Source organism: Anser anser (assembly GCF_964211835.1).
Source record: "Anser anser genome assembly, chromosome: 23".
Taxonomy (NCBI): Eukaryota; Metazoa; Chordata; class Aves; order Anseriformes; family Anatidae; genus Anser; species Anser anser.
Window position 1 is genome coordinate 1,130,767 of NC_139744.1, and position 23,518 is coordinate 1,154,284.

Genomic DNA, 23,518 nt, shown 5'->3' on the forward strand with positions numbered 1-23,518 from the left:
ATATCCAGTACTTGGTAAAATTAGTTTCTACTTAGGAGCCCCAGTTTACAGGCATGTATAAACAGACTTTTCCAGCTGTGGTTAATACAGGACTTAAAATGAGCACATACCTCATGGAGTAACAGCTGATCATTAGAACACGCTTAAACAGGACAACAACGAGGAACAGATGTACACAAAGTTTTAATTTTATTTTTCTCTGGTTGGAGACTCATCTTGTAACATGCATGCATTTCAAAACAGTAACAGTGTCTCAAACTGCTCCTAGCAAACAGACAAGCACAGAGGACTTAAAATTCCTATTTAAAAAACAGCAGTGAAAAAAACCTAGAATGCATTTTTTTTAGTTTTAAACTTTAATTTATTCACATTTTTTCAGTTGCACTGATTAGCCCTGCCCACCCTTGTAACCTGTGTGTAATACACTCACTTGACACAACTCCATCCAGCTGCACTTAGCATTGTGCAGCTAAACAAAGACCAGCACAAGTTCTGAGTGGTGAAAACTGAAACCACTAAAAATGATGGATGACCAGAAGTTGGTTCCCCACGCTTTGCCATTGCTATTACACAAGAATTCATTTCAAAGAGCAAGGAAAATCAGTAGTGGCTAATACGGATACTGGAGAATGGCTCTGCAGAAGTAGGGGAAGGTGACAGGCAAACCTGAAATGGGGCACTAAGACACGGCTGGGGAGAAGATAGCCGTTTTGGTTTTGGAGCTTAGTATTACAATGATCTGTCTCAGCTCGGTTACGCCGTGTTGCAAACCACGTTTTAGTACACACACTGACTTCTGAAAGGTTTGTACCACCTCAGGGCTGAACACTTTTGACCTCTGTGCAGCTTGAAGGGAGGCGTCTATGAAGACTGCATAGTAGTCACAGGACTGGGAGGCAGCTGTTGAGAGCGAGCCACAACCCCTACACCGAACACGGCCCGTAACTACCATACGGCCTCACTTTGTGCCTTTAACTGGGCTGAAAGGAGAGACCCCATCAAAGGTCCCACTGGAAGTAGCTGGGGCTCTGGAGGGGAAAGCAGGGCTTTTCTCCCAGACAACAAGGAAATAACGTCTGAAGTGGTGCAGTGGTCCTGCTGGTTACGATAAAGCAATTTAAAACTAGGGTGCTCAGATGTGGGAGAACAGCCTCGTTTACACAGGAGATCAGGAGTCACCTACCGCCCCAGAAGTTTTCCTTGTGAGGAATTTCATGATCGTGGCTATTACAATTAAAACCTGATCAATCAGAGACTGTCCATGAGCCAAGAGGGAAGGGTTCCCCTGCTCCTCGTGATGAGAAGTGAACTCCGCTGACACTCGTTACATATTGCAAATGCCAGGCCCTCTCCCTGGCACTGACACAAAGGATGGGTGCTGCCTGCTATCTCCAGAACATGGGCTTCCTATTAAAGGGTGACCCATCAGTGTTCTCGAGTGGTTTTTATTGCACTAAAGGTGCAGAACAGCACTCTAACTGTGACCGCACTCTGCCTTCTCCCTCTCCCACTCTTCTTTATGCCCTAGGAGCTATCTCAGTGGGGAAGAGGCAAGCTCTGGATTCAAAGCAGTTTGTAGTTCTTAAATTTTGACATTTTTGGCCCATGTTCGCAAAGAGAGAGACCCCCAGTACAGGCAGGACGATGGATCGAGCAGCTCCCTTCTGACACAAACTCACCCTGCCGTCAGGCACTGGAGTCACTCTGCTCACTAAGGTTTTCTTCCTTTTTGAACCTCCAGCTGACCAAAGAATTGCACTGCAACTTCTTGAGAAATCCTGCACTACGCCTGGGATCAGAGCGATCTGCCTACCTACAGCAACTCTTTCAGCCGAGGGTGGTTTTCAGTCAAATGCACTTCAGTGTAAAGTGTTCCGCAGGGTACATGCTACAGACAGAAATATCTACATTCAGCAAACTAGAACTAAATTCACACCAGAAACAGACAACAAACTAGCACAAGCAGTTGTAAAACCAGAATTGAAAGGGCTGGGTTTTCTTTTTAAATACTTGAGTTAAAAAAGTGACCTAAAACAAGATTAAAAAACAAAACAACAACAACGAAAAAAGAAAAGAAAAAGTCCCTTTTAAAAACAAATCAAATATTTGCAGCTTCACCTCTTATTCTGGTAATAAAAATACTGTCTAGAAACAAAAATTAGCATTTTTAACATAATGCTACCTCTCAAAATGTAAACAATATACAAAATGCTTACGTTAAACAAAGTTACATACCTGGGTAATACATCATTAAGTGAGAAAATTGCATTTAATTACTTTAATACACACAGTATGGCAACTTGACAGAAGTGGCAGAATTGGGGAAGTGCTAAAGTGAATAGAGTTCACGGGGCTTTTTTGTATCACTTGAGCCAGAGACATCCAATTCAGTTCTAGGAGTTTGTTCAGAGTGGAGTAAGAAGAGCAGTTAGCTGCTCTTAAGCCCTTGGGATCATGAGTTCTGTACAGACTGCTGCAGGAATTAACTGCATCTTAATTTCATTCCTGTTTACGAACTTCAGTGAATGAAATCGTTGCTCCTAGCTACACAAGCTCCATTCTTCTACCGTCTCTGGGTTGCTTGGTTTTTTAGTGTCTCATCGTAGGATGTCTGCAGTTCACTGATTTCCCTCTCTCTCCTCCCCCCCTTTCTTCTTCCTTTTTAATACATGATTTAAGGATAAACAGTTTAAAAAGTACAAGCTAGTTTCCCAAAAGGAGAACAGCAAACTTACCAGGCCAAAGTTGCAGATTCAATGCGGATTTTTAAAACTGTCAAGAATAAAAAGTGATTGGTATTTAATTTCCAATTGATAGTAAATGTAAGTGCTTATTTCTAAGAGAAAAGCAACCAATATAATGCCCACAAAACTAAACTGACAATACCCTCTAAGTCCTCCCTTTTCAAGGTGTTCTCATACCTGCACTTGTTTTGTGGCTTTTGCAGCTAGGCACCTTAAGACACGAGACTCACCGGCCTCTCGGACAACGGTGCGTTAGCCCCCCACGTCACCCCAAACAGGGACTGGACTACAGAGGCAGAAGAAATTTGTCCCACATCAAAGGGAATGACCCACGAATGAATAAAGATTTATATCCCATTATGACTCCCAATATTCACGTCTGACTTCCTTAACGCCCTACTTACAGTGCACTCTCATGGGCTGACACTTTAGCCCCCTTTTGTCCCCTTCAAAGCTGAGACCTGCGGCATTCACATCGCGAACGTGGGTACGGACACAAAAACCCAGGCCCACATTCAGAATCCAGACCAGAGCTAGCATTAGTCTAGGGAAATTACCAGGATGTGATGAGCACCAGTTATCTCTCAAAAGGACCAAGTTCCACACAGCAAACTGTAGCACGCGTTACAGCACAGGACAGACATTCAAAAGAGCTTATTCCCGAAACAAAGGCATATGTGAAAACAGTTTCAAGGCAGATAAGCAACATGTTTCAACTGCAAGAGTTTGGTTCAAAACACTAAATCCTGCTTAAAAAGAAAAAGAAGATTAAAAAAAGAACCAAAAGATCTGTAACTGTTGTGCAGCGGAGCTAACAAAACCCAAAGCAAGTCGGACAAGCTTGGCTGTGAAAAATATTACAAGCGTTCTGGAGACAAAACAGGACGTTATTCACGCAGATCAGTCCCAGTCTGGGAGGGGGAAAGGATGGGGGGGGAGAATCTGGCGCAAGTGTTCGAATATTTCCACTCCTTGACTGTCGCTCTAGAGAGGGGCATGGAGCAAAGAGTAAAAACGATTACAGCTCAAGTCCTGAGTCCTCTTGAGCAGCGGAACTTGCTCCAGTCACAGCTCCCAGCACTCCCCACGGGTAGCGAGTCCAATTCCTTCGTGTGCAAGTCACATTGCCATTTCAAAAATAAACCAACCAGGCAAAGAACCTCTGTCAGGAAACAAATTCAAGTACCTGTTGCAGATCGGGTGAGTAAGGAAGACTGAACATTAGCTAGATTAACACTGGCAGAACTGCAATGTGAAGCTATATCTAAGAGACATGGCAATTCCTGACTGAGGTGCAAGAGGGAAATGTTCCAGATAGTCAAATACTATCCCAAACCTACAGGTACAAAACACATTTTTCTTCTTCTTTCACAAACTCTTCGTAGCTGGCCAATTTAAAGCACGATGGCTCTGAGCACGTTATCATCTGAGGTTGTGCAATGTCTCTACTACTTCTCACATTGTTATTTTAAGTTCCAGGAGTTACACCTTTTTAAGCGATCATCTTTGGTAGATGTTCATTTCCCTCATCTTTCTTGTAAATCAAGTGCAGTTACAAAAAAAAAAAAAAAAAAAGGTTTTGTTACTTAAATTAACCAAAAAATATAAAGTGTCCCAGTCTGAATTTACCTAAAGTTCAGCGACTCCTCCTTATCAGAGTAATATTTTCCGTCCTCGAAATGGTGAGCTATTTTCCTTCCAATTCCTACCAAGAGGGAAATAAAAGGGCTCGTACATCTTTCTGTTAAAGACAGTCCAATAATAATAATAATTAAAAAAAAAAAAAAGTAGTAGTTTGTGGAATCAGGCACTGCTTCACTCTCACTGGATGTGATCTAGAGCGACCCTTTCATACAGTGCCACATGTCATATCCCTACGGGAGTCTCTTGATCAGAGAGGAGAAAACGTCATTACAAAGAGCAGTGCTGAAACAATGCACTTTTCTCGTTTTAAAAAGCCCTCGAATCTACGTCTGGGCACTTCTGTAACAAAAACCCACTTTTCCACCTGGGTCAAGTGGACTGTTGGAGGGTGCACCTAGAATTAGTTTTCTCTTAAGTCACACAGTGCCACACACTCACTCTTGCTCACACACGCACAAACACACACACACACCCCACAAGCTGCTACAGTGTCTGTTTTAGTGTCACAGGCTGCGTTCTCTGGTTGGAAGTAGCCCCTCTTCTCTTCATTTTTCGCTGAAGGCTGAAGATGACTATGTCAGGATATTGGACATAAATTCGTTGAAGCGTTTAGAGTACTGCTCGGGGTTCACGGTGGAGATCTCTGCCCCAGCCTGCAAGGCAGAGAGGAGACAAGTCAGAACACCCTCCTCGGGAGGCAAACCCTGCCGCACTGCAAAGGCTGGGGGACGGTGGACAGCAGGAGTGATCACGTCAACATGGCCTGGCTCTGCTGGGAAAGACCCACAGAAGAACCTGCAAGTTCTAGGAAAAAACAGGTCTAGAGAGATCCCCAAGGAACCTGATTTTAGCTCCGTCTGGATCCTCTGCAGCCCACTGAGTCAAAGCACTGGAGTTGTTCTTTTACGGTTTAGAAGAGGAAGAGCATGAAAAACTCCACGTCCCACTAAACGGGGATTTTTGAGCCCCTTTGGGAAGTTCAAAGTTGATGCCAGGGAACAGGACTGGCCCCAGGAAGGGGCAGGGTGCTGCGTCTCCCTGCAGCCAGTCCACCCCTGCTCTGTGAGGCCGCTGGGTCCACACCGGGGAACCTGAGCACCTCCCAGACCAGGTCATCTCCCAGGCATTGCATTACCCAGGTGAAGGGCTGGCAGAAAGGGATCATTAAGACCACCAGGAGCAGATCAGAGAATGCAGCGAGGCACACCAGTGACCGCATGATAATTACTTGTTCTGCTCCAGGAAGGAACAGGGAACCTCAGGTCTTGCTATCCACCAACCAGAGGGAAAGCCTTCCAAGACAGTCTGAGGAGACAGTGAAGGAACAGCTGTTCCTGGACACGGGATCACCAGAGGATTTCCATACTGGTAGAAAATCAGCGTCAAAAGGCATCACTCACGCACACAGGCATGCAGGCAAAGCAGAAGCCCCAAAGCCCATCCTCCCTGCAGGCGGCAGGCTGCTTACCCCATGTTTCACCGTTTTGGCAGCGTGTGCAGCTTTCTTCTTCGCATCGTATGGCGTAAGAATGTCTATAATGGCCATGAAGTACACTTCCTTCTTGGGGGCACCTAGCGAGGCAAGAGAGTTGCTAGCACACCCTGAGCTGTGAGCAAAGCCCAGCTGCACCCCCCTCCTTAAGAAATACACGGCAGGTCTGTGTCAGTGCAACCAGCAGAGAAAGCAAGGCAGCTGGAGGCTGTAGAAGGGCAAAGAAATGACTGGAAACGGCACACCAGAGACCCCCACACTCTCTGAACACTTAACTGCTCTCCAAGCATCACTTCCAACCTTTCAAACTCACACCATCTGCAACACTCCAACACTTGGCAGGCTCCCTGTCTCTCTGCGGACAGCCCTTCACTCCATTTAGCTCAGCCAGACCAGAGGACACCTCCTCTGCCCTCCGGACCCGCTTCGGGGCAATATTCCACGATACTCACTTTCGTGACTTTTCATGGCATAGACGTCCACAGAAGGATCAAACTCTCCAGGCCCAAAGAAGCGAGGGTAGTTGAGGAGATTGCCAGGGCTGTCAGGGGGCGTGCCGTAGGAGGAAATGGGGTTGCCTCCAAGACCATCGTTCTCGCACTCCTCATCCTCTGCCCGATCCTCCACTTCCATCTCTTCCTGCTCTGCTCGGTCAACATCGTGGATCCCGACCAGCAGGCTGTAGTCCATAATCTTCAGCTGAGCTAAAAACTGGGAGAAAGAGATGAGTGGGGAAAAGAAAAAAAAAAGAGTATCCATGTGGGATCAGAAATCCTCAGTCCAACCCTCCCAATACCTCCCTAAGAAAGTGCGGCAGTGAAAGCTAAACCCTTATTAGACTCCACGGAATCTACACAGGCACTCATGTGCCCTCTGCCACCAGCACAATCCTGACTGCGTTTGTCTGGCTGGTGCAGGAGCGACCTGCTTCTCAGCCACTGCTGGACCGCTTGGGCCAGAGGCCACAGCGAGGACCCAGGCATGGGAGGCACACTCGGAGTAAAAGCCATCCCCAGGAAACTTTACCTCCACGTCCCGCTTCAGCTTTTCAAGGAAGTTCTTTTTGCTCTCCTCTCCAACGTGCAGCTTCTGACCCTCGTTCAAGAAGTCGTTGTCCTTGAACGTTGGCAGATCCTTGGCCTGCAACAAAAAGCCCGTGTCAAACTCTGCACACCCTCACTCCTCGGAGGAAGGCAGGTACGCCGATCCTTCAGCGATGTGCTGATGTTGCTCAGGGACCGAGTGTGGGGTGGCACCAGAATATCTCTTGCCTATCTGTAAGGCCTCATCCTGTCCACTAAGTATGAAAAATGCAAGAGGCAGAGCACAGCGTTTGCCAATGAATCCACGTGCTGAGCCGTACCTCAGGGGAGGTGAAGGGAGACAGAGAGCAACTCAGCTTTAAAGACTGCCAGGAAGATGTGCTGCAGGCTGAAAGCTTGACAGCTGGGCTCTAGCCAGAGACGATCCAACCGGCTCCCAGAATAGAAAAGAAATGCGTTTTGTTGTTTTCTGATGGGGGGATGAAAAAAAAAAATGCTTCTTTCCCTAAAGACTTGAGGAAAAAATTAAAACCACCATGTTTTGAGGAATTTGTTTGCAACAGGCCCCAGGGAGTTCTCAAGGATATAGAATACACAACCCCTTGTGCAACTGGGAATTAAATTATTTTGTTCTTAGAATGATATATGAGTGTGCGGTGGCTTTATATAGATCTAATATGAATAGTCTGAGACAAACTGCATAAGCAGAAAAAGCCAGAGACTAAACAGCCAGTGAGCCAGGGATACTTGGGCACCATGCAGCTGTGCCTTGATGCCAGAGCTTTTGGCATAAGAGGGACTTCCTTTGCTTATGACAGTGACTAATTTTGGGGCAAGCTGAAACGGGCTTACTCTATGGTCTCAAGCCTGCAAAGCCCACGTGCATGTGCAAATCAAACAAAAAAGTAGCACCAGGACTTTTCATGTCAGTGTCAGAGCCACAGTTTTCAGGGGCAGGATTCTTAGCTGTAGGTTCCCCTTAACAGCACCAGAAACCAATTTTACAAACATGGTGAGATATGCCAAGAATCTGAGAAGAGCTGCTCTGGTTTATAAAAGCAGCTGCTGGAAAAGCTAACTGCTGACCTGGCTCAGTTTGATACACTCGAGGGTGTTATCAAGAACTCCTTCCATACAGACACCACTGCACTTACGTGGGTTTTGGTACTTGGGGGGTTGTCTCACAACAAGCTCCCCTCCCAGCCCGGGTAGCGTCAACATAACGGAGCAGGGCAGCACCAGGTCTGCACCATCTCTGCCTAAGCAGTTCCTGGGTACAGCCTGGAAGGTGGGACGCAAACAGGGTACTGCTCAGGGCCCATTTAACTTCCCCTGCTCAGCGCCCCTTGGGAAGAGGGAAGTCAGTGGGATCCCACCTGCTTCCAAAGACCAGGAGGAAGGAAAGGCTGGTCAGGGACAGTCCATACCTTCTCCTTATCGCTCGCTTCCCTGGATACTGTTGAGCCCTAGCAAAAGAATAAAGAGGTCATTGTTGCACTGTGTTATATTCCTGAGGAATTTATTGACACCATTTAAGTCCTTTGTGCAGGTTAAAAAAAAAAAAAAAAATCAAACCACCAACCAAACAAAAAACACACCCCCTCAACAATATTTAAAAACCAGTACCAAATCCCTTTTCATGCCTGAGACAGACTTGCAGACCTCACTGGCGTAGCACAGGCTGCTTGGAATGGGGGAATTGAATGATACTTGAGTCTTAAGTGAAGCCCTAGCCAGAGACCCCAAAACCTGAACAAAAAGCAAAGCCCTGGACCTTCTCTAGCAGGTGTTACAAAGACCAGCTCTCGCCCTCCCAGAAAAGGAGCCCTCCTTTCCGTGACTGCCATCCAAACGCTCACCTTCAGGTCGTATTTCCGATGCACAGTCAGCCTGTGACTAAACACGTTTCTGGTAACCACCATGTAGGTTTCCACTCCATCCACGGTGAGCCGGTACATGCCAAGGAACTGGGGCAGGAGGGTGTTCCCATGGCACTCCACTATGAACTGGAGGGGTGCGGGGAAGGGGAGGGCAGAGAAGGACAGCACTGTCAGACAGAGCCCATCCCTGACAGGACACGAGCTCAGCAAGAAGGGGACAGGGAAGCCTCTGGTTCCAGCCATCTGACACTGATGTGAAAGGAAAGGAGGCTTGCAAACGGCTCCTAGCACCTCAAAAAAGGCAAGTTAGGGCATTGTAAGATGCTTCCAGCCCTGAACTGAGACAGAGCATCTTGCCGCGTGCGTGTCCAGCCTGCTGTAACAAGCTCCGTGTGTATTTCTGTAACCTGCTCACAGCACGGCAGGTCTGTTGTTGGCACTGGCTAATATCACTTCTTGGGGTTACGCAAATGTATCTGAAAGTAAGGAGCAGATGGACCGGCAGATAATGTGGGCCAGGGTAGAATGTTTCCAGTTGTGCCACTTGCCTCCTCTTCCCTGCTGCAAGAAACTGTCTCCTCCCCAGTCCCTTCGGAAAGGCTAACCCAAAGCACTGAGTTCGGAGCATGTTTACAGGTCTCAGGCAACACAAGCCCATCATTCACTGATGGAAGGGACAGGGTGAGCTGTGAAGGACTCAGAGCTGTGAAGCAGCAGGCGGCCGTGCCCTAGTTGGCTCTCAGGTGCTAAGGAACACCGCTTTCTTCTGCAGAAGCTGTTCGCAAGCTCTGCCAGGCTGCTCACTGCGCATCCGAGCTCCAGTTCTCCAGCTAATCCCAAGCCGCTCCCCGAGCCGTTCGCCACCTCCCCTCCCAGGGTTCCAGACTCACCATACCTGATGGTACTTCTTTAAGATGTTGTGCATCTCCGCTACGTCCTCGCTTGACACCGCCTTAATGACAAACCTCCTGTCGTAGGTGGTGAGGAACCGGGCCCCGCAGCGGCCCTGGCTGTCGCTGTTCACCGGGGCGCTTCGCGTCACCGAGTTCTGAGGGAACCAGGACAAAAACGTGAGGAGGAGAGGCAGGAGCTGCCACCCCCCCGGAGAAGAAAAAAGAGCAGCCTCAGAAAGCAGGTGAGACACGGGTGACCAGGACCAGCTCCACAGCCCGGCTCTGGAAGAACACCAGCCCAGGGACTCGATGCTCCACCTTCGGAGCCGTGGCAGTGTCCCAGCCAAGCTCCCGAGCACACTCGCAAACCAGCTGTGACTTAATAAGCAAGCATCTTCGAGAGCTCAGCACTGATGAGGTTAAAGCCCACTTGACTCATTTAGAAGTCCGAACGTGGAGTTTAGAGCTTTCACCTAGGCCTTCAGTTTGTTAACGTGTTTTACTCCAACACCTGGCACGCACTCCTGAAGATTATTATTATTATTTTTTAACAAATTGGTTTTTAAGAAGGCAGTATCAAAACTTCTTGGGATTTCCTCCCGGAAAACTAACAACTGTCAGAATATTTCTAAGGTTTAAGTAAAACCAGAACGAAATGAACGAAAATGGCCTGTCTTCCTTCCCACCCAAAAGCAGCGCCTAAGCTGGCAAAAGTCTCCTTGTTCAGGAACTCCTCACAGGTCATTCTGAAACCAAAAGCCAGTTATTCTTACAATCGGATGGAAAGGATTGTGAGTATAAATAGCCCGGCCGTTCTTCCAACAACCAGCAGCATCTGTCTTTACATCCCTGTCTCCACCCTTAGCAACGAAACACCGCAGCTTCTTTTTGTACTTGCAGCACAATTGGAAAATCCCAAGCAAACTGCAGAGCGGCTGCCTGCTTCCTTCCCCGAGCCACGCCACCACTCTTTGTTCTCATCCCACCCCGATGCCTCTGCCCAGGCGGGAGGACTTTCTGCCAGCCTCCTCCTCCTGTTAGAGCACTTCGCACCTTCCAGGCTAACCTGAGCAGGTCGCCCGGGCTCCACTGCCACTTCTCAAAAACTGCCTTGCAACTGCACCGCCCCAGTTACCTGCGTGTGTTCAGAAGCCATTTTGTCAACCCCCAGTACAGGCTCAAGCTGGTATTTCCTTGCCACTGGTGCAGCTGGGGCCAGCTGTGCTCCGAGGCACAGCGGCACTGACGTCTCAATCACGGTCTTTAGCTCGAGGTGATGTCTTCCGGGATCTCAGGGCTGGCAGCGCAGCTCGTGATGTATTTTTTAGCTACCAGTTACACTGCTCTCGCCTCCCTTTAGCTGTCTGAGGAGCAGACGGCAGAGGGAGCCTGCTCTTCTGCAGACGCAGACACGCAGGCGAGCAGAGCCTGCTGCGACCGAGGGATTTACCATGTCACGCTGCAAGCGAGCCGAGAGGTTTCCTTTCAGAATGAAGCATTTAAAGCTTTTAAAACTTTAATGAAGCAGGGGAAAAACTCTACTCCTGCCAACGGCTTTAGAAGCTGTCAGGAAAATAAAGGCAAACAAAAAACCCTCACTTCTTGCTGACATTTGCAAATGAGTCCGTGCTACACAGTTTAATCACCCCTCACCTCAAAACCACAGAGCGTTTCTGGTAGAGGAGATGGGAAGCAGAAATTGTGACCACATATGGACATTACCAAACTCCCAGCCCTTAGGTTTACTTCATTCCCTTCCTGTCATTTCCACCTCCTCCAGAGCTGGTGTGTTATATTTAGCATCCTGGCTCAATTCCCACTGCATTTTACCCACCTGAATTTAGCTCAATAAATGTTTTCTGCTTTCTGTTCTAACTAGACACTTTTAAACAGCCGAACGGCTCTACCCGAGATGGAAGAAGCAATCCTTCAGCGCAACAAGTGAGGTGTAAAGGACAGGCCAGGTAATAGGAACCAAGGGGACTGGGGGTGCTCCTACGGACGTTACTTCCTACGGTTTTGACCATTTCTTAAAACACAAAATAAAAAAAATGTCTAAAATATACTGTAGCAGATGGACCGGAAGAAAAAATAATTAGGAGCTGATCACTTCACTGCATGCGAGAAGTTCATTAAAGGGTACGGAGGAAGGCAGCACGAAGCAATGCCCCGGCCCAGCCAGCCCCAGGGGCAGGGTGCTGCTGGCCCCGCGGCCCCCCCGAGAGCCCCACAGCCCGGCGTTGACTCCTGCCAACACACCGGGAGGCAACGGGACCCATTCCCCTGGAGAAACGCCACCGCTGCCCAGAGAAAGGGCCTGGCGGGACGAGGGGGAAAGGAGAATGAATAATCCTACCGGCAGGCGGGCCGGCACCCAGAGCGGGGCTGCCACGGGCAGCAGCCAGCATTTACTGCTCCTCCTGGGGATGGCCAGCCCCTTGCGGAAGAAAAACGAAGCAAACCATCAGTTCTGCACCAAAAAGGCGTCTTGCTGAGCAAACACCCTCGGTGCGCCCAGCTCCAGCACGACAGGGCAGGCAGCAGAGGACGGTCCCCAGCAGCCAGCAGAGAGGCAACTCTGAGACACAGAAAAAGAAGCAAAAAGCCCCAGGCACCGATGCCGGTGTCCTCGGAGGCTGTCTCTTCTCACAGAGGGACCCGAGAGCTCTCCCCTGGGTCTGGGAACAGGGCAGAAGAAGGGATGCAGGTGCTACGCATCTGCTCCTCGTGCCATGAGACCAGAAACCAGACTGGGGACATCCCGTTCCTCACTAGCACAGCAAGCCACGCTGCTGGGCTAAGCGAACCCATCTCTTCGTTCCGTTAAGCTCAGAAGAGGAGCTGATCAGCAATAACCTAGACATGGGGAGAATTCTGACAGTCGTGGGGAAGGTGCGCACACGCACGTGGGCTCACCTACTACCAGAAAGAAGCAGCTCGGTGAGATTTGCAGGAGTAACCCTGCTCCCATCTCCTCTCTCCCACAGCGCAGCGTGGCCGGGCTCGTACGAGAAGTAAAGAAGGGAAGGAGCACGAAGCTTGCAGCCCTCACCCCCTGCTATCTGCTGCTCTGCGCTGGCAGATCCCACCGAGCGTTTTGGTTCAAGCCCTCGACCAGTCGGTGCTGGCGCAATGCCCGCCTTTATCAACGGCAGCCGAGTGCCAAAGATAACGGGTTTAATTACCCAGCACTCGGCCGGCTAAAGGCCACGCAGCTATCAAAGCCACCCTCTTACTGCCCCGCTGGCTTTTCCCTCATTTAAGTGGCCTCTAACCAGCGGGCTGCTGCACAGCCTCCCGCGTGTGAGACTACGAGCTGCGCGCCGAAGGGCGGCCCTGCTGTAAGAGCTTCAACATCTTTCACTGGATTTAAGCCCAGCTGTACCAACACAAGGAAATGTCTCCTCTCCAAGGCAAGCCGGAGCCCCCGGCCTTGGCGGACGTGTCCCCACGCAGCAGCCACCTGGATAAACCCAATTCAGCAGCACACGCTTAGTTAAAGCAGCACCCAAATCTGCCAAAACATGACAGGCGGATCTGGATCGTTGTTACCCCCAGCTCCTGCCTGTCTGCAGCAAGCTGCTGCCTCCTGTTGTATGCCCACCCTGTGAGCTCTCCGGAGCAGGGATCACCTTTTCGTTCTGCGACTGCCCACTGCTTGGCACAGCAAGGTCTCATCCACTGCTGGGGGCCAGCGGTAAAACCATTCAAACCGTGATCATAAGCCCATAAAAACTGACCACAAAGAACGTCGGTACTGTGTTCTCTCCCCCAGCTTTGTTATTCTGTCCAGGAGAAAGGATTCAGGAGGGCAGGGAGAGAAGGGAAGGTACCTGGTAGTCTTGATCGTCAATCCCAAATCTTTCCCGGAGGTTTCGGAACACCAGCGGGCAGTACTCCTTAAATTTAAAGCGACTCGGCAAGTTTTCCCTAGGGCAAAGCAGAACAGATATCCTTGTGAAATGATCAGCTGGTGAAATCAGGCTCGATTCGCCTCCCGCTACATCACCCACCCCGGATATCCAAGCCCCCTCCTGCCCCATCCTGCAGATGTTTGCCCCTGGTAGGGCAGCTTGTTTTTTCGGATGCCTACAGAAGTCATCTGGTACAGGAATGCTTGCAGAATCCTTGACTTAGAGGCTCTGTGGACGAGGACGTCTGCCTTACAGAACAACCCCTCCTGTCACAAGCACAGGTCTGACAGAATAATTTCCCCTTCCTCCTCCTCTGTCGCTTTGCTGCGTTCGGTAACACGGCTGCCCCCTGCAACACGCTGCTGCTGTTTAAGATGAAAAGCTGGAGGAAAAGGGGCAGGGGGGGGGGCGCTCTGATTCCAGACAGGATCAGATCACCGGTGCGTCAAAAGAAAGGTCGGCGTGAGCCAAACCTCGCCCAGAACACAGAGGAGAGGCTGACTCGGCTCCAGCCTGGCACGCTGCAGAGCACTGCGACCAGCCCAGCGCTATCCCTGTCCCTCGCTGCCCAGCACAGCACCGAGGGCAGCGTGTGCTGCTCCCCGGAGCTGGGGGACATCACCGGGGCTCCCTCCCACGGCTCTTCCTCTGCCCCGTGTTAAGCAGAGGACGGTCCTGCCCGGGCACAGCGGGAGGTTTTGTCTGCTCCTCCTCCACGAGAATCCTTTGGGCCAACGCTTGGGAAAATAAAATCTAGGTAAAGAGGGGAAGAGCAGCTACTGCAGATTGCTGGTGCCAGAGACAAACTTTTGAACCACGCTCCCGCTCTCTAAAGCTGATCCACGTGAAATTTGGTGAAAAGGAAGCACCAGTCAGGGAGCACTGCGGACCTGCACACGGAGCCAGGGTGAACATGGCTCTCGGCACCAGTCACAGCCATGGTTTTAAAACGGTTTCCAAAAGCTGATCTCTTGGGAAAAGGAGAAGGGGCTGACTCCACACAAGCCCCAGGGGGCCAGGGGCACAACGCAGCATCGCAGCTGTCACCTGTGAACAGCCTCAAAGAGACAAGGATCCCGGCAGGCCATGGGGAGCAACTCCTGCCCTGTCCTCAAAGCGCAGACACGAAGCCACAAGGCAGCACCTCGGTGGCAGATGCCCCCCTCCCACGTCCCCGTGTCCCGCTGCGTGGTCTTGGCAGGACACAGCCAGGCCAGATCCTCTTGGCATTAGAGCAGGGAACAAACCAAAAGGCCTCCACCGCACCAGCTGCCCCTACGGCAAAGAGCTTTAGTTACAAATAAGTTGTGGAGCTCACGCTTACTTGTTAAATAGATGATTGTCCACCTTAATCTTACTGTAGGCTTTGAAGTCGTCGGGCATTAACATGACAGGGACGGGAACGTTGCTGAGTTCATTGATCTAAAAGAGAAAGGAAAAGCAGACTCAAAACCCAAATTCCACCGCCCTGCAGTTACCATCCATGGATTCACGGGACGCCAGCTACCCCAGGAGCTGGTTTTAATGGGATATAACCCATCAGGCTTTCACAGCAGCTTGCTGTGCTGAAGCAGCCTGGAGAACACTGGTTACAAGCCACAGAAACATCTCGTTCAATCGATCACGGGGCGAGTGCTCCCCCAGCCAGCCTCGGCTCTTTCATCTGATCGCCCAGGATCCAGCTTAGAATCGAGACAAACCTACAGACCAAGAAACAGCAGGTTTCACGTTTTAAATAAATCGCCTTCGCCTTTATTTAGGGAGCGTTGCGTCACCCCACTTCTGGACTAGCTCTCGGTGTTACAAACCACGGACGGCCAAAACCTCCAGCGCGACCAGCCGGAACAACGAGCGGGCAGCTCGGGCGCAGCGCCGCGCAGCCCCCCTGCGGGTGCCGTTTCTCTGTTTGCTGCCTCTCGTTGCTCTTATCCCACCTTCTCCGGAGGGATGAGTCACTCCCCTAGCTGGTTTTTGCTCCTCAGGCATGTGCGGCAGCCACAGGGATGGAGGGGAGCGGAAGAACGAATGCTCAGCTGCGACTGTACGGGCGGGCTCACGCTGCAGCACCCCGCAGCCACCGCCGAGGACGGTGCTGGGCTGCCCTGCCCCAGGCAGCGCCCTGACAAGGAGGTGCCTGCGCTCGAGAGCAGGCAGTGCTGGAGAGCAGCTGGGTTCTGCTCTGGGTTCTGCAGCTGGGTTCTGCTCCCAGCGCCCAAAGCCCAGCAGGCCGAGTGACCCCCAGCACGCCCGGACAGCGCGCGGCATCGTCCTGCCGCCCGGGGACAGGGTCCAGGCTGCCAGCCTAGGGACACGGAGCCCAGTGCTGGGGCTCCCTGCACGCACAAACAGCCCAGAGATGCCGCCACGTCTCCACCAAGGGGCTGGAGACGAAAGGAGGCAGGAGGAGAGCATCCCGCAGCGGGATCCGTGGCACAGTTCGGCTCCGCAAGGGGCACGGCGGCGCTGGCTGCGGAGCTGTGCCGCGAGCTGTCCAGCACAGGAGCGCGCCCTGACGAGGCGGGTATTCTTCACATCCTCTGCCCGTCGTTACCGACGAAAAAACCGGACCAGATTTAACAAACGTCAGGCTGGAAAGACACGCGCGCGCTGCAAAGAGAAACGACGCCTATTTTCAGAGGCTGCCATCCCACACAACAGATAAGCGGAAAGGAAAGCGGCCGCCGCTCTGCCAGGAGCCACGCCGGTGCTCTCTAAAGCCCTGCCCAGTATTTACTTTAGAGCAGCACCGAGGAGCATTAAGCACTCCCATGAAGTGCTTCGGGACGTATGGGGAATGCCGCGCTGGGGAACGAATAAATCACATCACACGCCTCCGTCGGCTGTGATCACAGCGGAGCAGGAGGCCAAAACCCCCCGGCTTCAGCCACGTCCTGCACCGAGCGGCCCCTTGGGCTACAGCGAGAGGAGAGGAGAGGCAACAGGACCGGGGGAGGCTCCCAAACCCCGGGGTCCAGCTCCCAGCCACTGCAGGCAGCGCCTCGGCGAGCCCCTTGCTGTGATCTTCCCGCTGGCAGAAAGGGGAAGAGAAAACAGCTAATTCCGCGCCGAGCAAGAGGTGCTGCCTCCAGCCGCTAATTATTGCTGTCTAACGGGAGGGGAAGCCCGACAGCGCTGAGACACGCCTGCTCTCAGCCCTCTTCCCGGCGGTGCTGAGGCACAAACAAGCCATTAGCAGCCTGTTCCAGGGTGGAGGGAGGGTGCTGACGGCTGCGAGGGAACAGCAATTTCGAGATTTTCTCCTCCCTGCCAGAAACGCAGACACGGGCGTTAGCAAAGTGAGATGTCAAGGCGTCTCCGGGTGTCCTCGTTTCTGCCAAAGCAGAAACCTCAAAGCAAACGCTGTACCTGTTGCGCGTCTCCTGACTGGCAGAAACGGTGCGCCAAGCTGCCTCGCCTCGCTTAAAAGCGGTCCGCACTCCTCCAGGATACGACAGCCAAAAAAATACCCCCACGGAAGCCTCTCCCCGCTTCCAGCTGCGTGCAGCAGAGCTTTCTGGATGCTTCGGGATTCTGGCTCTGCAGGACAGGGGGAAGGAAGGGATTTGTGCCACGAATCGCCGCCTCGCGGAGCTGCCGAGAAGCTGAACTGGCCGCCTGTGGTCCCAGCGCTCGCAGCAGCTCCTCCACCGCCGTCTGCGGGGTCCTGGTTCCTGACACCAGCCTGAGATAAAGCATGGCTTTGGGATCGATCGATTTATGTTTTAGCAAGAGGGATGTGCCCTGCGCGCTCCCACAACTCCGGTGCTTGATGCTTTTCTCAGGATCCCAAGGGAAGAGGAAGGAAAAGCCCCACACCGTGCCGTGGGTAGGGGAGATCTCAACCCCGCCTTCTCGCAGGGCGATCCCGAGGGTGGCAGGGCCTGGCCCCGCAGCAGCACTGAGCGACACACCAGGTCTTGCCCAAACCGAAGCAGAGAACGGCAGTGGCCAGCCCTGCTCCGCAGGGCTCCTCTCCTGTGCTTATCGCGGTGGAATCTGAGCAGCCTCCGGGAGCAACGTGACGAACGCCTGGCACATGTTTGCTCTCTCGCCTTCTCCCCAGGGAGAGGCGTGCAGCAGATTATATATAGCAGAGCGTGTCTCCGGGTATTTATGCTACAGGAGGCAAGGTCACAGCAAGGTGCCCAGCAGTGAGGTGCCCAGCACTCCCACGGCCCGACCCGGCTGTCTCCCCCAGGTGTATCCCATCCGTACCACGTTTGCCTGTACCTGGAGCTCCGGAGGTCTCCCCCGGGGCTGGCGCTGGCCACGAGGTGGGCAGAGGGATCTTGGGCTGGGTTCTCGGCTCTGGAAGAGGCAGCTGCTGGGAGCGGAGGGGCAGCGGCAGACAGCACCCGTCAGTCCCTCCGCATAGGCTCAGGTCGTCTTGAGAGGCACAGGAACAGGAGCGCAGGAGTTTCCCATTTCCCCGCTGCGCAGAAAGCACAGGCAACCTGACGGGGACCCAGCCCCGAGCTGACAGCACCGCCGAGAAGAGCATCTTGCCGCTGCCACCCGCACTTTGCAGCAGCTCCCACAAAACTGATCCTGCCCCAGGTCACGGCACGCAGGGCACCAGCCCGACGGCCTTGCAGGAAACTCAGGCACCCACCAGGCTCGCAGGGCCCCAGGGGATTTAAAACCAAGCCCCGTTTCAGACAAACCGGCCGGCATCCTCACCAGGCAACGGCACGGGTGCTGCAGGAGGGACGCTTCACGATGCTCGGCTGGTTTCACCATGCTCCGAGACCAAAGGACAGCCCCGTGCCCGGAGGTTGTCCCAGCACGGAGGAACAAGGCAGCGGTGGCTCGGTGTCAGGACAGCCGGTCCCAGCCGCTGCTTTTATGCGGGGAAGGGCGACCAGGTGCCACCAGAGCGGGGACCACGGCTTGGGGCAAAGCAGCAGGCGAGGGAGGGAAGAGGAGACCCCCCCCCTTCTCTCCTGAGCCTCAGTTCTCCCTCCTTGCCCCTCTGCCCGGCAGCAGAGGAACAGCAGTCAGCAGGACCCTGGGTTTATCTGCGGCTGATCGTTCGTCTCTGCCACCAAAGCCAATTCCTTCTTCAATAAAATACGCATCAATATTCCGTGTCATTCAGGGACAGCTGTCAGAACGAACGGGCCAGGCATAATTCTGTTTCAAAACCTGACTGGAGCCTCAAAGTGGCAATTACCATTAGTAAATTGATGGGAAAATGCGATTTGTTTACTAACAAGATCCAGATGATGGAGTGTGAGAGTCTCCTCTCTAGGATTCTTTACAAGAGGAATCTGTGCAGGAAAATACAAATACTTTGTTCCTCTCGATGCCTTTCAGCCCTGCAGCCCCACGTACCTCCCGAACGCCCGTTAAACCTCACAGCACCCCGAGGAAGCAGGTAAGAGACGCGCAGCAAAAATCACTCCAACCAGCACGGAGACAAACCCACATCTGCAGCAAAACTTTGCAGCTGCTGAGCACAGAACAACCAGGCGACGGTTAGAGGGAAAAAAAAAAACAACACCGTTTTCCATGAATTAGAGCGTGATTAATCAGCATCCAGGCTAACAAACCCCCATGCAACGCTGTGGGAGAATGATTCTTGGAGTCAATAATTTCTATCAGCACCCTGGGGACGCCGGCGTGCCTTGAGAGAGGAGAGCAGCCCCCGGCGACGGCGGAGCCTCCTCTTTGGGAGCGAAGTGGTCGGAGGCCTGCTGGCAAGCAGTCCCACGTCCTGACGGGGCCGCAGCACGGGCAGGGCAGGCAGCACCGTGCCCCCGGGGGGAAAACGGGGCCGAGGAGCACAAAGGTTCAGCCACGTACCCACAGCCTGCAGCTCAGCCGGCACCCGAGCCCCGTGCTGCTCGCTGAGCTGCCCGGGAACAGCTGCTTTCCTCGGCGTTTCCCCCAGGGGAAGAAGCTCCCGGCGTCCCTGTTTTAACAGAAGGTCCCGGGATGCGAAGGCTCACAACCTATTATCATTAACCTAATCAACAACCTAAATCATTAACACCGGCTACCGTCGCCCCCCGCCGTACGCCGCGCTCTGCAGAGCTCCATCAGAGCCGCGGCAGGCAGCAAGTGCTGCAGAGGACGAGCGCCCGCCGCCTGCCCTGTGCCAGTCCCAATTTACAGGGCTTCACCGTTTGATACGTGGCAGATGCTGCCCTGGCTGGAACGAGCACGGCAACACCAGAAACAACGCTGCAGAGAAGGGAGAAGCGTGCTGCAAATCCCAATTTTGCTATTGCGCTCGAATGCTAACTAGCTGCGCTTTGTGCTGGCTGGCACAGCTCCTACGGGGCCGAGGAGATCGGCCGCTGCCTCGGCCAGGAATCCGAGCCTCTGGAGCGCAGGAGGCTGCCTCGGGCGAGATCCGCAGTGCCAGTAGCGGAGATCTACCCCTTTTCAACAGAAACGGGAATTTTTTTATGCCTGCCAGTATCCCCGGAGCTCCAGGGATGGCTTCCAGTTGCCGACCTGGCTCCTGGAGAAGCGTCGTCGCGCCCCGCAGGAACTCGCCCGCTCGTTCAAGGAGCAGAAACACAAGTCACCCCCCCCCAGCAGCCCCCGAGCTCGCCGGGATGGCAGCGCCTTGCACAATCAGCACCTTCCACCCGTTTCTATGGTTTCCGGAGCATCACGCCACGCCGCCGTGTTCATCTCGCCGTTCGTTCGGTGCGAGATGGCTTCTCCCCTGCAGCCACCGCGGCTTCCCCCTCGCTGCCGGCGAGCTCCCACGTGCATGCACCCAGCCAGGGCACAGAGGAGGCGCGCGGAGCACGGCGCCGAGGAGCTGCGTCGCCTCTCCCAGTGCCATGACAACAGCAGGCACGAGCAGAGCTCCCAAGGAGCCATCTCCACGTTTGCTGGATTTTACACCGCTGGCTAGCGGCTCACAGAAGACTCAGAAATCGAGGGCGAGCCTCCGGGACTCCGCTCCCTCCTCTCATCTGCAGGAGTCCGCGCAGAGTCCTCTCCCCTCCGTGGTTTTCTGGTTCGAAATTTGGCTGCTGGGCTGACGCCACCCACGTTTGGCCCTGTTTACGCCAGCCTCGGCCCCACCCCGGCTCCAATTGCTCTAAGTGTTGGCTGGGGACCACCGGGACGGCCAAGACCCAGCTCAATATTTGAACAGAACTGCTCGGAGTTGGTGTTCCAGAACCCAGCTCCTGTTCCTCGCTGCTCCAGATGCTCTCCAGACCCATCGCTGTACTCGCACCAGCTGCTGGTCAGCCTGTTCAAACACAAGGCAGGGCCGAACCGCTGCCAGACTCGGTTAATGGACCCAAGAGAATTTCCTCACTCAGCAGAGACGGTGGATTGCATAAAACGCTTGGTTGTTTGTTTGATTTGTCCATGAAAAAGTTCGTCCCAACTGCAACATTTTGGACAGCATCTTCCTGGCCGTGCTGACAGCAGCGCTTTCTGCTGCAGGGACCCCGAGGCAGGTCCCACAGCCCCGGGATCCACCCCGCCTTGAAAAACTGGGGTGCAGAAGCCAAACACCAAACAAGCCCCCGTAAGATTTCTAACGACGTTCAAAGGCACTCCTGAAAACGCTCGCGAGCTGCCCAAACCCATCTGCTGGAAGAACATCAGCAATTCCGCTCCCTGGATAAGCGGGACACCGACATCTCACCCTGCTCCGCGCTCGGGAGGCGCAGCTGCTCGCGTGTTGAGCAAACACAAACGCTCCTGGCGCGCAGCCGGCTCCGCGGCACGGCCACGCCAGCTCCCAGCCCTTGCAGGCACCCCAAGGCTCACCCCAACGCAAGGCGAGAGCAGCGGCAGAGAGCTGGGGGAACGCGAACGAGGAAGAGTCTGTTGGGAAACGCTGGGTGCCTGTCCAAGGGTGAGGAGGTCACGGCTGAAGTTTGCTAAACCCTTTCCCAGCCCCTCGGGGTACGGACCTCATTTCTGGCAGCAGTTTCTTCATAACAATCATCTGATGTATCTCGTTACTTCAGCGTTCAGACACGGCTATCAGCTTGCCTTCTTCCCCGTGCCCAAGCATTTCACGGCCAAGTGCTCCAGAAGTTACAGCGCCCTGATCCCGAGCCTAAAAAAGATGCCAGGACTCCCAGTACCAGGCAGCTACAAAAGAGACGGCTCGCTGCCACCACGCAACCACTGTCCCTAGGAGCCCACAAACGAAACCGGGAAGAATCTCGCCGATCTCCCTGTTTCTTCACGGCTCCTAATAGCATCACTGATCAAAGCCTGATTAATTCCATTACCCTGCTTCTCGGGCAAGGCTCTGAACAGCAAGCACTTGGAACATCCTTTGAGGAAGACAATGCCGTGTTGAACTGCACTTGGAAGCCTTCACTCCGTTGTCACGCATGCTAGAAATAAAATTCTGTTCTTCTGAGAGCGTTATTTGTTTCTGCAAAGAATAAGCCCTGACCCCTTTCACTCTCTAGGAAACCTCTGTTAACGCAACAGGGAAATAGGTGTCTGAACCCGAGGGTGCGTCCACTTAAGGGATGAGGCTTCTGAACCCTTTGGCCACCTGAACCACCTCCCAGAGCAGCGTCCATCGCCCGCATCCAGGACTGCGCAGAGGCAAGCTGCCCTTCCCGTGCGAGGTTTGTGCCTGCCCTCGCCGAGAGGGGAGAGGTTCCCAGAGCAGAACCTAAGGATGGGCTCAGGGACGAGCAGCGGAGGTGGGCCCGAGAGCGGAGCCTCCGCCGGCATTTCCACGGGAGCCACCGGACCGGTGCCAACAGCTCCTGGGGAAACTGAGGCCGAGCCCCGGGAGCGCACGGCCTCGGTTCTGGCAGCTGAAAGCCTGAAGTCGGAGGGAGGCGAGGGCGGACAAACGGTGCCCGAGCGTTTTAGGACGGAGCCGAGACACGTCACGCTCCCGTACCGCCGGCGGCGGGATCCTGGGGGACGCAACGGAGCCCCCAGCCCACGGCAGGGCCACGGGGGCCGCCCTGAGCGAGCAGGCCGGGGGCTGAGCGGGGGGGTGCGGAGCTGGGGGCGCTGGGGGACGGCCCTGGGGGTGCTGGGGGAGGACCCTGGGGGCGCTGGGGGAGCCGGCAGGACACCGGCACCCTGCGGGAGGGGACGGCACCGGGCTGGGCAAGGAGGGGAGGCGCTGCGGAGGGGGATGCGGGGGGACAGGAGGGTGCCGGGGGGGCGGCGGGGCCGGGGGGGCCCGGAGGGACCGGGGGGGGGGGGCGGAGGGACCGGGGCCGGCCCCACCGAGCGCCCCTCACGGGGTGGGCGCCCAGGGGCCGGGGGGAGCCCCGAGGGGGGGGGAACCGAGGGGGGGGGGGGGTCCGGGGGCGCTTACCGTGTGGTTGGCCCCCCACATGAGGACGCTGAGCAGCGGCTCGGAGGCCCGGAACAGCTTCACCTTCTGGCACACGAAGTGCTTCTTCTTCGTCTTGGTCTTGCTGGCGCTCAGCGCCGAGCCCAGCGCCGAGCCGCCGCCGCCTCCCCCCCCCGCCGCCGCCGCCGAGCCCCCCGCGCAGTTCGAGGCCATGGCGGAGCCCCCGAGCCCCCGGCCGCGCCCCCCCCCCCTACCAGCGCCTCCGCATGGTCCCGCCCGGCGCGGCGCCTCCCCCCCCCCCGCCCCCCGCCCGCAGTGGTACCGCCCGCCCCTGTCAAGCCCCGGCGCCGGCCTGGCCCCTCGGCTTCCCCCACCCCCCCTCTCCCCGCCGCGGTGGTTCCGTCCCCGCCTACCCCGTCCCGTCCCCCCCGCCCCCCCCCTCCGGCTGCCCCCGCAGTGGTTCGTTCCGCCGCGCCCGGCTGAGCCCGAGCGGCGCCGCGCTGAGGGGGAGCCAAGATGGCGGAGGGGAGGGGGCGGGGCCGGGCGGGGCCATGGCTGAGGAGCGGGGGGGGGGGGATAAGGGGGATGCTTAAGGGGCGGCGGCGCGGAGCCGGTCACCGGTTAGCCCCGGGCCGAGCGGAGC

At 54.6% G+C, this 23,518-nt stretch overlaps 1 protein-coding gene across 9 annotated transcripts; it reads right to left on the minus strand.

Moving 5' to 3' along the window:
- Positions 1-172: 172 nt before the first annotated feature.
- PIP4K2B (phosphatidylinositol-5-phosphate 4-kinase type 2 beta) lies at positions 173-23,165 on the minus strand. Of its 9 annotated transcripts, none has more exons than XR_014574956.1 (12): positions 22,897-23,162; positions 14,935-15,032; positions 13,530-13,626; positions 9,699-9,851; positions 8,783-8,929; positions 8,351-8,389; positions 6,907-7,020; positions 6,333-6,591; positions 5,857-5,960; positions 4,861-5,041; positions 2,736-2,772; positions 173-1,888 (listed from the first exon to the last, which is right to left on the minus strand). XR_014574956.1 is itself a non-coding variant. In XM_083809475.1 (11 exons), the coding sequence occupies exons 3-11, from the start codon at positions 14,997-14,999 to the stop codon at positions 4,961-4,963; spliced, it is 1,059 nt and encodes a 352-aa protein (XP_083665601.1). In that variant the 5' UTR covers positions 15,000-15,032; positions 16,977-17,147; positions 17,841-22,601; the 3' UTR covers positions 173-4,960. The 9 variants fall into 9 exon arrangements, 5 of the variants coding, with proteins under 5 accessions (XP_083665601.1, XP_083665597.1, XP_083665600.1 ...); XR_014574958.1 differs by having other exon boundaries at positions 4,374-5,041; positions 22,897-23,161; XR_014574957.1 differs by having other exon boundaries at positions 173-2,772.
- Between the last annotated feature and the right edge of the window lie 353 nt (positions 23,166-23,518).

Bases quoted from the DNA above. Each gene is read 5' to 3' on its own strand.
- PIP4K2B (XM_083809471.1), bottom strand. From the start codon at position 23,088: ATGGCCTCGAACTGCGCGGGGGGCTCGGCGGCGGCGGCGGGGGGGGGA. The intron at 8,390-8,782 runs GTGAGCGTTTGG...TTCTTTTGCTAG, and splicing joins ATCGGAAATACGACCTGAAG to GGCTCAACAGTATCCAGGGA. The intron at 5,961-6,332 runs GTGAGTATCGTG...TTGCCTCGCTAG, and splicing joins TGCCATGAAAAGTCACGAAA to GTGCCCCCAAGAAGGAAGTG.